The sequence below is a fragment of the Adiantum capillus-veneris genome, chromosome 1, assembly GCF_014529385.1.
Source record: "Adiantum capillus-veneris isolate H3 chromosome 1, ASM1452938v2, whole genome shotgun sequence".
NCBI classification, from domain to species: domain Eukaryota; kingdom Viridiplantae; phylum Streptophyta; class Polypodiopsida; order Polypodiales; family Pteridaceae; genus Adiantum; species Adiantum capillus-veneris.
The window spans coordinates 186,529,751-186,544,862 of NC_140931.1; the positions used below are offsets into that span (position 1 = coordinate 186,529,751).

General features: G+C 44.1%; 1 protein-coding gene across 3 annotated transcripts in view; it reads right to left on the reverse strand.

Moving 5' to 3' along the window:
• Positions 1-15,112, reverse strand: part of LOC147466169 (magnesium transporter MRS2-2-like) — an 82,410-nt gene that overhangs the window by 20,054 nt on the left and 47,244 nt on the right. For all 3 annotated transcript variants that reach the window (XR_015189744.1, XM_086524528.1, XM_086524521.1), the window contains exons 5-7: positions 10,697-10,840; positions 10,546-10,605; positions 10,376-10,457 (exon numbers count right to left, since the gene is read on the reverse strand). Coding sequence is in view for 2 of the 3 variants with exons in the window: in XM_086524528.1 (XP_086380654.1) it covers positions 10,376-10,457; positions 10,546-10,605; positions 10,697-10,840 (286 nt within the window). In the remaining variant the exon portion in view is untranslated. The remainder of the gene's footprint in view (positions 1-10,375; positions 10,458-10,545; positions 10,606-10,696; positions 10,841-15,112) is intronic.

Genomic DNA, 15,112 nt, shown 5'->3' on the forward strand with positions numbered 1-15,112 from the left:
TTTCCGGGAAGATGCTTTCCCACGAGGAATCTGTGTCTATATTGCATCCGTGCCTGAGAATTGCATCTAGGGACGTCTGGGAAGAGTTGTGTAGCATTGGTTTTCAGCTCATTTAGTTTTTATTGAGTTTTTAACAAGTTTCACATATTTTATGAAGTGACTGGCCGCCGACTTAATAAGTGGGCAGCCACTTAATTAATCAAAGCAAGTCTTTCAAAAATAAAAAAAAACCAGCGTTGCCTTTAGGCTGAAAACAGCGTATGATTTTCTCTCTCCCTCCTCTAGCCAAATCTGCTGCCAATCCCCACACTAGCTCTCGTGCTACTCTAACGCTACCTATCACTGCTATTGTTGCAACTTGCAAGACTCTCGCCCTCTATTCCTGCTTGCTCCAGAGACTTATAAATTCAACCAGCGCTGGCACAACGAGGTTCTGCCGCCGCAAATCTGCAAGTGGCGTTGAGTCTAAGATCTAGAACGGAGGGGTTACTCCGGTTCTTGTGCTTGTAAAAAGATTCTCCCTAATAAAAATTCGGGGGGACATCTTCTGATCCCCAATACTGTGTCGATCTTCTCCCTCGTCTCTTTTGGTTGAGAGTTGATTTATTTTCAGCTTGTTGATTATTCATGTGCACTCCCGTTTGTGACAGTGGTATCAGAGCTCGATCGCCTCTCTTTTTCAACAGAGGAGGAAGATTCGGGGAAGGAACGGGAAGACCCATGACGAGCCACGAGAGAACCGTTGACGATGAACTTCAGCAAGTACGAGTTCAACTAGCGGAATTGCAACAGCTTCTCACGTTGCCGGTTGTCCAAAAGGTATTGGACAGAATCAAGAAGCCGCAAGGAGCAAATGTCGATGGGCGTCAGGAAAATCTTGCTAGTGGTAACAACTGCACGAGGAAAATGCGGAAAGAGGTGTCAAAGCCCACAAGGCAGGGTGGTTCCAAACATATTGTACGTGGCGGATCTGTACGTATTGTATGTTGTTCCGTACATAAAATATTTTTATGTACGTAAAAATACGTACTCTTGTAAAAAACACCTAAACTTACCAAACTTTCTAGCACATTTCCAATTAGAAACAAGATTACATGCATTAGCTTTTAAAGACATTTGAAGGAATCACTGTTTATGTGCCCAAAAGTGTATGGAATGGCTCGGAAACCCTCACAAAATCACTCAATGGCCTTATCTCCTCCCATAAAATAAAAATAAAAAAATGACTTGTACGAATCGATCCGTAGCGTACGGATCGTACAGTACGGCATTATGGTACGGAACGGATCTGTACGTACGTTTTGAAACAACCTTGCCACAAGGGTCTCCGGATCAAAACAAACAACCTTTCAAGAGCAAGGGCCAACAAAAAGAACTCTCTCTACTGAAGAATGAAAGCAAGGATGTCTCTATCTCTTCTCAATCACACTCTCCTGATTATACTATAACTTCTACTTCTCATACAGTTTCAAGCTTCTTCCAAGAAGAGAACGCCTACTACTTCCCTTCGTAATACTAAAGAGAAGCTTTAGTTCAAGAAGGATAACCGAAAGCGTCACCACAAAAATGCCAGGCTAGATCCTAAGCTTACTAAGACTGACGCTAGACTATAGCAGTAGCTTGTCCATGTGGCTCAAGTGCAATGCGCACGTGACATCCCCCTGTTAAAGGTGAGACACAACTGTTGAACTTCTTCCTATGGACACGTTCTGTACTTCTGATGGTGAATGTCTCTAATGCTTGTGGATGCATAAGCGGATGAGAACTTCTCCAAACTTGTTGATACTGCCGATATAGGTACTGCTACGATGTAAACACCAACCATATGACTTATTAGGTAGCCTTACTACTGTCGCAGAATACCAGCCTTGATGCTAACTCTGCCTTGCGAACAATTACTACCACCCGAATAGTCCCGTCGCCTCAAAATCAAATTCTTGTAACAAAAGCACCGATCTAGCCAATCTTCCTATCAAATTCTTCTGGCGCACCCGAGATAGAAGAGCCGAATGATCCACATGAAAGAAAAACCGCCGGCCCAGCAGATAGTGACGAAACTTTTTCACTGAATAAATCATCCCTAAACATTCTTTTTCTGTCACTGAATAATTCATTTCTGCAGATAATAATCTACTGCTAGCGTAATAGACAGGTCAAAACCACCCTTGAATTTGTTCCTGCATCAGCACACTGCCAATGGCCCGGTCAGAAGCAAGCACAAATACACAAAAATCCTGACCCCAATTCGGAGGGATCATAATCGGAGCGTTGGACAGTTGAATTTTTAATCTCCAAAAAGCCAGATCATAAGCATTTTCAAATTTCAACCCGTCTCGTTGTCGTCCTCAACGTCGTCGACATCGTCGGCGGCAAGTCCAAGCATTGTAGAGATTTGTGCAATCAATAGTAGACCGCTCTCGCCATAGAGAGTGGGGCCTTCGGAGGGGGGTTTGACAACATTCTGGTGTCGTATTTGTATTCTTTTCTCTCTATCTCTCAGTCCAAACACCTTCATTCACAGTGTTCATCCACTTTGTTTGTGTCCATTGCACTCTGTCACTAAAGGAACAGAAGGTTCTCGCTTCCGTAAGTAAAAGGAACCCTTGAGAACACTTCGGAGCACTCATCTTGAGCAAAGTTCAACATTCACTTCCGCTGCACCTTACATTGGTATCAGAGCTTTGGTAGTGTTTTGTATCACTCAAGGAAAGAACCACAAGAACCACACATTTTATTTTATTTTGCTTGTTGCACTCGCACGTAACCCAAGTCCTCTTGGGCGTGTCGATTCCTAATCGTGTTTTTGAAGAGTGACAAGAAACCCAAGAAAGAAGGGCTTGTCCAGCCTCCCCTTGTACCTCTTTTCACTCATTAAGAGCGGACCGTGCACTTAGCGGCCAGCCAATCGCCGTGAGGTGGGAAAAAACAACCTTGGTGTGAGCGCAAGGCCGCCAAGGGGTGCGCCCACGGAAAAGAGCAGAACTCGGGTGAAGAGAAGATCCTTCTCTAACACAAATTGCAAGCTAAAGAAGAATCTCAAGAACCTCAAGAACCCAAGAACCAAGACCCACAAAAACCCAAGACTTCAGTGGATGGTCATCACCCAAAGCGGAATGGATACTTCGCATGAAGATGGTGAGTATGGGAGTGGCGAAGAAGAGTTTTTCTCACAGGGAGGTTTTTCCGACCCTTCCCCATCCACGCCAAGGATTGCACTAACTCCTATGGAGGAGTTGAAGCAGTTGTTTATGGACAGGAAGTTAGAACGCGAAGCAAGAAAAGCAGAAAGAATGGCCGACTTTGAGCGTGAGCGTGAGCGCGAGCAAGCACGCTTGGAGGCCGCAGAAAGAAAAGCAAAAATAGAGCGTGAACACGAAGAAAGAAAAGCAGAAATAGAGCCTGAACACGAAGAAAGAATGGCAGCCATAGAGCGTGAACACAAGCAAGCACGCTCGGAAGCCAAAGCACGAGAAGCAAAGTTGGATCGCAAGAACAAAGAAAGAGAAGCAGAATTTGATCGCGAGAACAAAGACAAACAAGCAACATTTGATCGCGAGAACAAAGCAAGACAAGCAATGAACGACCGACACATGCAAGAGTTGTTGCGGCTCTTTTCTCATGTGCAGGCACAGATGCAAGAGGATCAGGAGAAGGAGACTCTTTCAGTCTTTCCTTCTCCAAAGCATGACACACATGATTTGCATGATAATGATAAGCATGACGATTTGCATGATCAAGATGTGATTATTCACAAGCATGATGCTTTGCATGATCAAGATGTGCTTTCTCACGAGCATTTTGATTTGTATGACCACGATGTGATTGTTCACAAGAATGATGTGTTAGTTGATACTTTCTCTATTGAAGCAAACCTCATTGCAGATTACGAAGAACCGATCTTGGCTCTCGAGTTGAGGTCCAAAGAACCCCCTCAGAAAGAACCAATCTTGGCTCTCGAGCCTAGGTCCAAAGAACCCTCACAGGAAGTACTATATGTTCACATGATTAGTCAACACGCATTGTTCGAGTGTTTCATTCGTAATTGTTTCCTGTATTTTAGTCAACGTCTTTATGTAATCCCTTTTCCGAGGCATGACATATTGTACGTTGAGCACGATTCACTCATGGATGAGCACGGATGTATGCAGATTTCTCATGAAAAGATGAAATGTTTGCATTCAAGGAAGTCACATTCCATGTCTCTTCCTTGGCATGATACTTTCGTAGAAAGAGCACAAGAAAGTATGAGCACCAGGCATGAAAATTTTCGTAGTGAATTGCCACAGTTGATTGATTTAGATCAAAAAGACAAGATTCGATCTCATTGTTTGTGTGTGTGTGTGTGTGTGGAGAACCGTTTGGCACTCCGTCTATTTGTTCATCTACATTGCATGCACGGTCTTTCAAGAAGACTACAATTTTTCAAGTCACTTTACATGGAATGGGTATGTTCATGTTTTTATGTTGGAAGTGGTTTCAAAATTTTCAGCTTTAGAGATTCTTGAAGAATGTAGACACATGCCTATCGACGAAGTTGAAGTATTGAAGTAGCCACAGAAGACTTTGTGTCGCTTTCGGCGCAGCCCACAGAAGCAAGCGTTGCAGACCTTTATGAAGTTCAAGTATCGCATGACCCACGCATCGGAGTGGGCTGGCGAAGAGTCCTTTCCAAGATTCCGGATGCTATTGGCGATCTCCCTTGATGCCATACAGTTCGGTACCAGTACCTCACTTTGAAAAAGGAGGGATGTCACATGACACATCCAACCCTATGTGTCCGTGGACAAATCTACAGCATGACCAGGGTTCAGTTTCGTCAAGTCAATCTAGAATAGAAAGTGATCTGGTACTTTTGTGAGTCTGTTCGCAGACCGTGCATGTCCAGACACTTAAGAGTAGATGCATATCCTCTGGTTGCACACAACATGATTATCAGATTTTCATCCGAACCCATCAAGAGCATTTTTACAGTGCATAGACCTATTTTCCCTATTTTTGACATTTTTCACTTATTATTTTAAAGTGACTTTTGTTGGAAACTAGGTAGGGCAAATTTAATAAGCTTGTATATATGGAAACCTAGCGCTAGCACTTCTGGGCAAAAGAGGCAACAGGAGCACCTTTGCTCAATAGGCACCTTCTCAGCAGAACCCCCCAAGACCAACCTAGCGTTTTTCATCCACAGCAGAAGCCCGCGTTTTTGCACTTGCAGATTCCCGACGACAGTAGAGCAACAGATCAGCCTAGCGTTTTGCATTTGCAACACAACTAGCGACAGCAGAACCAGCAAAAGCCCTAGCGTTTTTGGATCAGCCTAGACCTCAACGTTTTTGCAGTTCCGTTGCGACAAGGCATCAAGAATGACCAGCGTTTTCAGCTTTCAGCAGTCAGACATCGCAATAGAAGTCCCGAACTTCGCAGATCTCACCTTCCCGCAGTAGATCCTTGCCGCACGGTCAGATCCATCGAAGTTTGCAGATTCAGCCCGGAAAACGCAGATTTCAGCATCTGCGATCTGAGCGCGTCATCATCGCATTGTCGCCATCGACATCGTCATCGATATAGAGTCAGAATCAGCATCTGCGTTCTGAGCGCGTCGTCACTCGCATTGTCGCCATCGACATCGTCACCGATATAGAGTCAGAATTTAACAGATAAAGATTTGCAGATTTCAGCCATTAGCATTTTCAGATTTCAGCCCGTCTCGTCGTCGTCCTCATCGTCGTCGACATCATCGGCAAGTCCAAGCATTGTAGAGATTTGTGCAATCAATAGTAGACCGCTCTCGCCATAGAGAGTGGAGCCTTCGGAGGAGGGTTTGACAACATTCTGGTGTCGTATTCTTCTCTCTCTATCTCTCAGTCTTAGCACCTTCATTCAGAGTGTTCATCCACTTTCTTTGTGTCCATTGCACTCTCTCACTAAAGGAAGGGAAGGCTCTCCCTTCCGTAAGTAAAAGGAACCCTTGAGCACAGTTCGAAGCACTCATCTTGAGCAAAGTTCAACATTCACTTCCGCTGCACCTTACATGGGGATCCTTTCTCCAACTCTTTGCACATCTGCATAGGAGGCAAGCAAATCTTGGTACTCAAGATCTGAATTTTCGTGTATCCGATGTCGATCTTTGTTCAAAGACATAGCGATGAAGACGGGAGCGTGCCGGATGCGCAATGGACTAAGGGTGGAAGTGCTAGTAAGTCCGGGGCAAGGACAAGAAACTTCTTTGAGAAAGAAAAAACTGAGAGAGGTTCTTTGGGTTCTTAGTTCTGTTCGTGAAGCCGAAGCACGTCCATAGCTTTAATACGAATGTTAGGTGCAATGGAAGTGTTTACTTATTATTAAGAAGTGACTTTTAAATGCCTAAGTGATTGTTCCCATGCTCTAAATGACTTCATGAATTCTTGTGCAAAGAGGGCATGTAGCTATAACCGGCATGATCATGCACGTCCTTCTAGATGCTCACAAAATGACAGGCTAGATCTAAGCTAACTAAGACTGACGCTAAACTGTAGCAGTAGCTTGTCCACATGGCTCAAGTGCAATGTGCACGTGACATCTAATTTTTTTGAATAATTTCTTTTGTCTGACTTCAAGGACATTCGAAAGGAATGGGACTTGCTCGCCCAGAAGGAACATGAAAAAGTCATGGCTTATGTTGAGAAGTATTGGTTGTTCTTTTGAAAGTTACGCCTTTCATGAAAATTTCCGACGAGGAAAAGATGCAGAAATTCAAAGCAGACCTTCAACCACCGCTTTGAAAGAGCATGAAGGTGTATCCCCACAATAGCGAAAGATGGAGTTGGCAATCATTGCCAAGGATCTACATTCCACTGGCACCCCCAGACGGATGGAACACAGCACGTACTGTGCAAGGAAAAGAACAGTTTATGATGATCATGGCGACCAAGGTAAAAAGCGTCACCCTGAAGATCCGGGTCAGCCGAAGAAGCTAGAGGGTACAAGCAAACAGCTCACGTATCTTACGCCGAACTAAGTACAAACCTTCAAAGAGCAAGGAAGGTGTTTCCACTATGGTGAGAAAGAACACATGAAGATCGACTGTCATGTTCGGCACCAACGGCAAGAACGAGCATCTTCGAAGAAGGAACCCGCTTCATCGAGCTCGAATTCTTTTCACGATGTTCAAGGGAATACGGAAACGGAAAAAGGGAAGTGTCAGCTTCTAAAGGGCTGGGGATCTATGAATAACCAGCAAGTATTGATCCTCTATGATCCTGGATCAACGGACAACTTGATCTCATTGGATATTGCAGAACGCTTGGGCCTCACTCCAGCTCAGCTTGGAACTCCGATCACTTCCGGATCGGCATTCGAGGGGTTGACTACCAATGCAACTCCCGTGCAAGGACAACTCAACCTTCGGATTGGGGAGTACAAGGACCACATATCATTTTTTATGGTACCCATCGAGGCATGTGATATCATCTTGGGTATGCCATGGCACTACCATATGCAACCAGTCCTAGATTATGTGGACAAGACCCTCGCTTTTAAGCATGAGGGCAAGAACATTAAAGTTTTTGTTGATGCTGGGGATTGGCTATTCCCTATTGTAAGCCATATCTCCATTAAAAAGGAAATAAAGAAGTCTTTTTGGCTTGCTTGATTTTCGCACGGTAAAAGGATAAAACTAACGAGGGTTGGCTCTCTAGTTTGGAAACTAAACGTTTCCAATTTATTGAAAGGTATAAGGACTATTTCAGGGACACTCTTCAGGATAAACTACCTCCAGAACGTCCAGAAGATCATCGCATTGATCTCGTACCAGATCGCTCTTCTCCAAACCAACCCCCTTACAAGGTGAGTCTTGCTCAGCAAGAGGAAATTTTGAAGCAAGTTAACGAACTTCTGGAAAAAGGTCTAGTACCACCGAGTACTTCACCCTACTACTCTCCAGTTATACTGGTGCAGAAGAAAGATGGCACGTTTTGAATGTGCATAAACTACCGATCTTTAAACAAGATCACTATCAAGAATCACTTTCTGTCTACCACCAATCTCCATGCTAGCTCTACTGCTATTCTAGCGCTACCTGTCCCTGCTATTGTTGCAGGATTCTTGCCCTCTATTCCTGCCAACTCCAGATAAATTCAGCCAATGCCCTCTCTCTTGCTGTTAGTCCTACAAGTGCTGGCATAAGGAGGTTTCGCCACCGCAAATCTGCAAGTGATCGCGTGAAGCCAGCGTGTGAAGGTCACTTTTCCACACTTGGAGCGACAGGTACAGATTGTGAATACTCTCTTCGAGGAGGAGTTTCATGTTTGTACTTTTTCCACGTACTCCATCGCGGAGAAGGAGCAAGGAGGCCCCATCCTACGCTCGGGGATTCCGGAAATGGAATCCGGAACGGTTTGCGGAGTTTCACACTCCGGATGCAGATGGAATTGAGAGCTCGCCTCTCGAAAATTCCCGCACCGGAAGTAATCAACCATCAAGTCTAAGATCTAGAACGGAGGGGTTACTCCGGTTCTTGTGCTTGTAAAAAGATTCTCCCTAATAAAGATTCTCTTTAGGGGGGGACCAACCCATCTTCTCGTCCCCAATATTGTGTCAATCTTCTCCCTCGTCTCTTTTGGTTGAGAGTTTATTTATTTTCAGCTTGTTGATTATTCGAGTGCGCTCCCCTTTGTGACACTTGGACAAAAGCAAAAACACCAATGGTGGTTTAACCAGTTATTATATTCATTATCATGCATCAGCACGAAAAGCAACCTTGCTGTCACTGTTTTCTGAACAAGTTCAACCACGGACGCTTATGCTATCTACTATGTGCACTTACATGAACAAGGACACGAATAGCACGCGAATTACTAATCATTGGGAAGTGGTTTCTGCTCATTTTAAAAGCAAAAGTTTCCCACTCACCTGATTCAGAATTGAAAGCAGATGTTGTCTTGAATGTAATGTTATTGCAGGCCTACATTCTGGAAATTCATTGCATAGAGGAGTTCGCATTGGTCAGAAACTTTTCAAGAGCATTAGCTATCACAGTGCCAGTAAAAGCCTAATTATTTTTCTAAAATTGGGCATCCCAAACTACCGGATGTTGTGGATAGGGTTGGTTAACTGTCACAATTGTCACATACATCCCTTTGGTATGCATCATGGTTCAAATTTGGAGACAAATAGAGGAATTGCTGCATCAATTTGGGATTTGGACTTGGCAAATTTTGAGTAACAAATGCTGTCATCCTTCACCTCTATATGTCTCGACTTCTAAGCAAGGTTATCGTACTATCTTGCCCCTGCCCCTACCCCCCTTGGATACAATCTCATCCTTACATTCCTGGCAAGTGAATCGATCACTGCAATCGTGGAAATCTAACCTTAGTGAGCTCTGACAAATCAGGTGTTTCCATGACAACATATGCTAGTGTTACCTTTGTGAACGAATTCTTAAGAAATATAATGCAATCTCCTTGCCTGCATTGTTCCTATGCCACCGAGATTAACCCAGTCTAGAGATTTCTTGCTCATGCTTTCAAGGAAGCTTTGAGCTAGGTTTCCTTCACAGCTTTCTGGGGAAACTTCATAAATATTTGGTTGATTTCAGCAACATTTGAGCCCTATTCCCAGTTAATGATCTGGGTCATTTTGGGCCTTCTGGTCTGTTTAGACTCAAAGAAATTCCGTCTTCTTGCAAACCAGTAGTTTTCAATTGAAATCCACTTTAGGCGCTTGCAGCAGCAACCCATCTTTGATTGTTGCAAGATTGCTATCTGAATACAGCTCAGTAAGAAGTTTTTTACGAGTATTTTTGAGTCCTTAGAATGAGGTCTCTTTGGAGCTCATTACTTTCGTACAGCAAACGAATGAAGGTTTCACAAAGAAACTAGTGTTGGTATAACCCTGACACACCATGCAGAGAGAAAGGGGGTTGTATGGCTTACTTCCTGTAATAGGTCTGCAGAGCACCGCAGGATCCGCCATAATCAAGCTCAATGCTAAAATGATTGTCGATAATTAGACGTAATTGATAGACCATATGCACCAAAAAACACATATGCCTCTGGCAAAGAGTCTATCGAGTAGGTCATGAATGGAATCTTCGGTTTGTTTGGCTCTTACTATGTGACTTGGACAGTGACAAAGCTGCTCTCATCAAGCAAAGTGTCACGAAAAACTGTAAGCAAGCATGGGCGTTCGTCATAGCACGATACCTAGGTGGTCTCAGAGAACTGTGTGCGCTAGTTGAAGGTGACCAAGAAAAAAACAATGTCCATCAACAAATAAAAGTGGAAACAAGCCAGCATTTTTCCGAGTTCACTTCAGTACTTGCATTAAAATGCAGGCCACTCACGGGTTCTCAGCTAAACCAAACATGGGCCAAGTAGTGTTGGAAAGAAATTACAACCTGGTCCATGGCTTCATGAGTATCACGAACATCATGCTCAACTTCAGTAAGGGCTCGTTTGAGTGGAAGCAACCGTTGCAACCTGCAGACAAGTAGAAATGAAACATTGAAACATGTCACGTTTAAGTTTGAAATGCTAAATCAGACACCTACAGCAACAATTAGCATACCCTCCTGTGCTCACATCCGTTGTTAACTCCTCCAAAATCCTATCAGCCACTAGTTTCAATCTGACAAAAGCAGTCAAGTAAAAAAAAAAACTTTATTGAAAAGAATACAGCATTTCATGAATGTGCACAAAAAGATCATCAAAGTGGTTACCTCTCAACCTTTTGATGGAAAAACGAGCATGTTTCATCAAGCAAGCACTCAATCATACGGAGATGAAACGGTAGCTGATTTTGATTATCTTTTAGAAGTTGCTTCGCGTGATCTGCCATTAGACTTGCAAATGCTTCCCTAGCGCTGTACAAATTTAGAGATCAAAATTGTCAAATCAAGTTAAAAACTGATTCAAAAAAAAAGGCCCCATATCTTGAACCCCCAAATATCTAAAGAAACGGCAGTGTATTTGTCCGAGGCTTGCACTAAGATAAAACTATACTTGATAAGAACAGCACAACAATAGACAGATGCAAACAGGATAACCAAAACAATGAAGAAAATCCTTTGCCAAGTGTTTCCTCCATGTATAGTCAGAAGAGAGAGTTCCAGGAGGATCCTTCATGAGAGAAACATGAAGGATACCTCTGAGATTGGGGGTCTTGCCACCATGAGATGGTGCCTTGGCCTCAATTGAAAGAAATCCAAGGAACGGGGCAATAGCCCATCCTCTATTCTTTCTTTTCTCCTTCTGACTGAGAGAGTGTGAAAGCTACTCTCTGAATACTGAGAGGATTTTCCCTCTGCTATGAGATTTTGGGAAGCTCTCGAAAACGAGAGTCTATCTTCCACAAAACTCAACAGGAAGCTCTCGAAAATGAGAGTCTACCTTCCACTAACTGTGTCCATTTATGCATAATCATTCCTGCAACAAAAACAAGGGAGAAACACGCAAAATGCACGCACACGTGCTTGCTGTAATTTTCTGCACATAACCTGAAAATGTTACCTGAGCACCTTCCAATGCCGAAATAGAGACCTTTTTCGCGATGGAATCGCACCAAACTTTGTGCACGCATAGTGTAGGTAGAGAAGAACTAGATTCTATGTGTATTTTGCTGAAATTCACCCTAAAAGAGATGATTAAGGGCTGAAAACAGAGAATTTACAACCACCACACTACGAAGAGTGCCTGTTGCAACTTCTCGCGATGAAACTTCACAAAAAGCTGGCTATGGCTATGAGAACCCTTGTTCTAGACAATGGGAGCACGAAGCCACCACATATGTCGCAAGGGGCTGCTCTCAAGCTTCCATGGAGAGCTCCAATTTGTAGAGCATACTCACAATAGGGGGGGATAGGAGCACTGCCAACACTAAGAAATGGGGGAGGGGGTGCTCTTATCAAGCCAACAGGAAGAGGGGACGCTAGGAAGAGAGAGAGGGTGAGAGTGAGAGTGAGAGAGCTAGTTTACATTGGTAAGTGTGCCAAGTGGCACACTTACTTAAAAACTTTAAAACCAATCAACTTTCACATTTAAAAGTCCCTAGGCTATTAATGAAATGTGCAAATTAACTCACAACTGCACACACAGATGCTACTGTAGCTGCTCCCCAACACAATGCTGTACCGACACTGCTCTGGCATTACCTATTCGCACTTGTCCGGCCATTTGGTCAGGCAAAAATCATTTAAAATAATTTAATTGACTTATCTTAAGGCCGTAAAAATAATTCCGGCCTTAGGGTTACTGTTGTTCTACGGACCCCATCTCATTCCTGTGCTTGCACTGACGCGTGTAATTTCTGAGCCTGAAATCTGAGGCTACTATCTACCCCTTCATTGAAGACCCGATTTCCCAATCACTAGGGCTTCAAGGTATTTTCTGCTAGGGTCTCCCTGAGGTGCTCTGGCCCAAACTTGGGCACACCTGAGGCCCCAGAACTGCTAGACCTATTCTGATGTGCACACAACTAATTATATAATTCTTTTCTCGTAAATAAATTAATTATTTACAAAGTCTAGCATAGTTATAGCTGCCTCCTGCCCAGCCTCCCCAGCCCCGTCCCCCTCGCGTTTCTCCCTGCAGCCCCACCCGTAAACCCCCACCACCTCCCCCCGCGCATGTACAGCAGAAGACGGTTTTTAGAAAAATTTCAGATTTTCAAAAAATTGCAGATCGAAATTCAAAATTGCAGAGGTGCAGAATTGGCAGAAATTCCATAAAGCCGGCTTTTGTTGTAATTTGCAGAAATTGCAAAAAATGTACGCCATGTATGCTTAATGTGGGAGAACATGTATGCATAAATATGGAAGCACTTGTGCGTGTACACTTAGGTCTCCTTCCGCCGCAAAATTTGCTCTCGTATTTGGCATTGACCAAACATGAGGAAGCAGAATGATAAGCCTGACCCCTTAGAAGATGCAATTCAAAAGTGCAAAGAAAAAATGGCCGAAACCATTAACAAGATCAACTGCCACCTATTAGGAACAATAAAAATGCTCAAAAATCGCGTTTTGGCCCAAGAAAGCAAGATCACTGCAATGGAAGATTGTGTGACGGCCCAAGACGAAGAGATTGCATCACTCAAGAAGGAGCTCATTGAGACACGATCACGAAACTCGCTTGAAGAGAGAGAATTGCAACCCTCTGTAATAGAAGAACTCAACACAATCAAAGAGCAAGTGTGAGCCATCAAAGAGGGGGAAGAGCAACATAAAGAAATGACGACTTCTTGGGTGGACGTTATTACAAAGACTCAACAGAAAGCAAATGAGGTTGAGAAATGGATTGAGGTTGCCAAGAAAGGGAAAAGCAAGGAAACAACATCCACACCCACCATTATCAACCTGACACTAGAAGAGGAGCAAAGAAGACGTGTACGCTCTCTACATGTGAGAATTTGCAGCCTTAAAGACAAAGATAATGTAGACGAAGAGGTAAAAGAACTCATGGCTTTGATGGGGGTTCATGAGCCGATGCACTCAAGAGCTTGGAGAGTGGACAACAAGAAAAATGGGAGCAAGGGAGAAACCTTGGAAGAAAGGGCACTCATCCTTCGTTTTCCCTCCATGGAAGCCAAGGACTTTTTGAAGAAGAGACCAACTCTTAAGAAGACGGGTATCTTTCTCGGGGATGACCTTACCCTCTCACAAGTCGCCCATATGCAGGAGGCAATGCCAGAGATTAGAGTGGCAAGGGAAAAAGGTAAGATTGCTTTTTACCAAGATGGAAGAGTGGTGATATTGGAGCCACGCTCCACATGACGGTGTGAGGCTTATGAGACCACACTCAAAGTTGCTACTTGGAATTGTAATGGATCTATGCATCTTGATGTGGGTGCTTTTGAGGAGAGTTTTACCAGGAGAGACATTATCTTCTACTCTGAGACACATGAGGCCCCTGGGCTGTCTATGCCTCACATTAGTGGATACAGATGGGAGACAGCCTGTAGACAAGAGACACGATCAGAGCACAGAGGGCGAGGCTCAGGAGGAGTGGTAGTGTTATTCACGGAGGAGTTGCAGCCATTGATACATATAGCCCGCAGGGATGAACAAGCTAGGTACAGGTGGGTGAGATTGAGAGAAGAGACTGGCAGATATCTTCACATTGCTCTTTGCTACTTTCCCCCGACTACGTCAGTATATGCACCACCCAGAGGACAGTCCCCCTTCTCTATTTTGGATGATGACATATGGGAATTCTCTAGAGATGGTGACATTATCATTCTAGGGGACTTCAATGCTAGGACTGCGCATCATCAGACAGTATTTTATGATACTTCAGAGGAGTTGCTAGGAGAGCTGGATGTTGCAGAGACGGGCCTATCCAAACTATCACAGGATGGGGAACATACTGAGTATGGACGGCACTTGATAGATATGGGGATTGCACATGGATTGGCCATCTTGAATGGCCTACAGAGATTTCCCGCTACGGGAGGTTTCACATGCTTTCCACACAGACATGGAGCCAGCACAGTGGATTATGTAATGGCATAGCCGAGCCTCATCTCTAGTATCCAGGATCTCATAGTTGGGCCCAAACCTGTTGGGTTGGCAGTGGATCATGCTCGTGTCGTTGACCATCTCTTTCCAGTTCAGTGTAGCACACAGTCCACGGGTAGCATCCCCTACTCCCTACACCTTCACGCAGGAGATGGATTCTGTATACATAGACGAGATCTTTAGACGCCTATGCACTGAGGAGCCAGGACGACCTCTGGAGGAGCTTACTACTATACTGACACAGACATTACATGATGTAGCAGCACAGGCAAACCCACACACCCAGCCTGAGCAAAGACGTCGTTCTGGAAGCATGCCTCAGAACGCGCTGGTATGATGAGGAATGTTGCCAATGTAATAGACTTGGACATTCCAAGTCAAGAATCTACCACGACAGCACCAAATAACCACTTCAAAACAGTTCACAGTTCACAATTGATTCAACACTGGCCCGGCGAAGTTTCGTGCCTAGAGATATTGGCCCCAAAGATTGGTGCCCCTTTCGGTATTTCTTTTTGTATTAATCTGTGTTCAAAGTACAAGAGTGCGGACAGGCGCTCACTCTCAGACTCTGCGTCCAGTTTCTGTAGAAATTTTTTGTCTCTCCTCTCTCAGGATGTGATA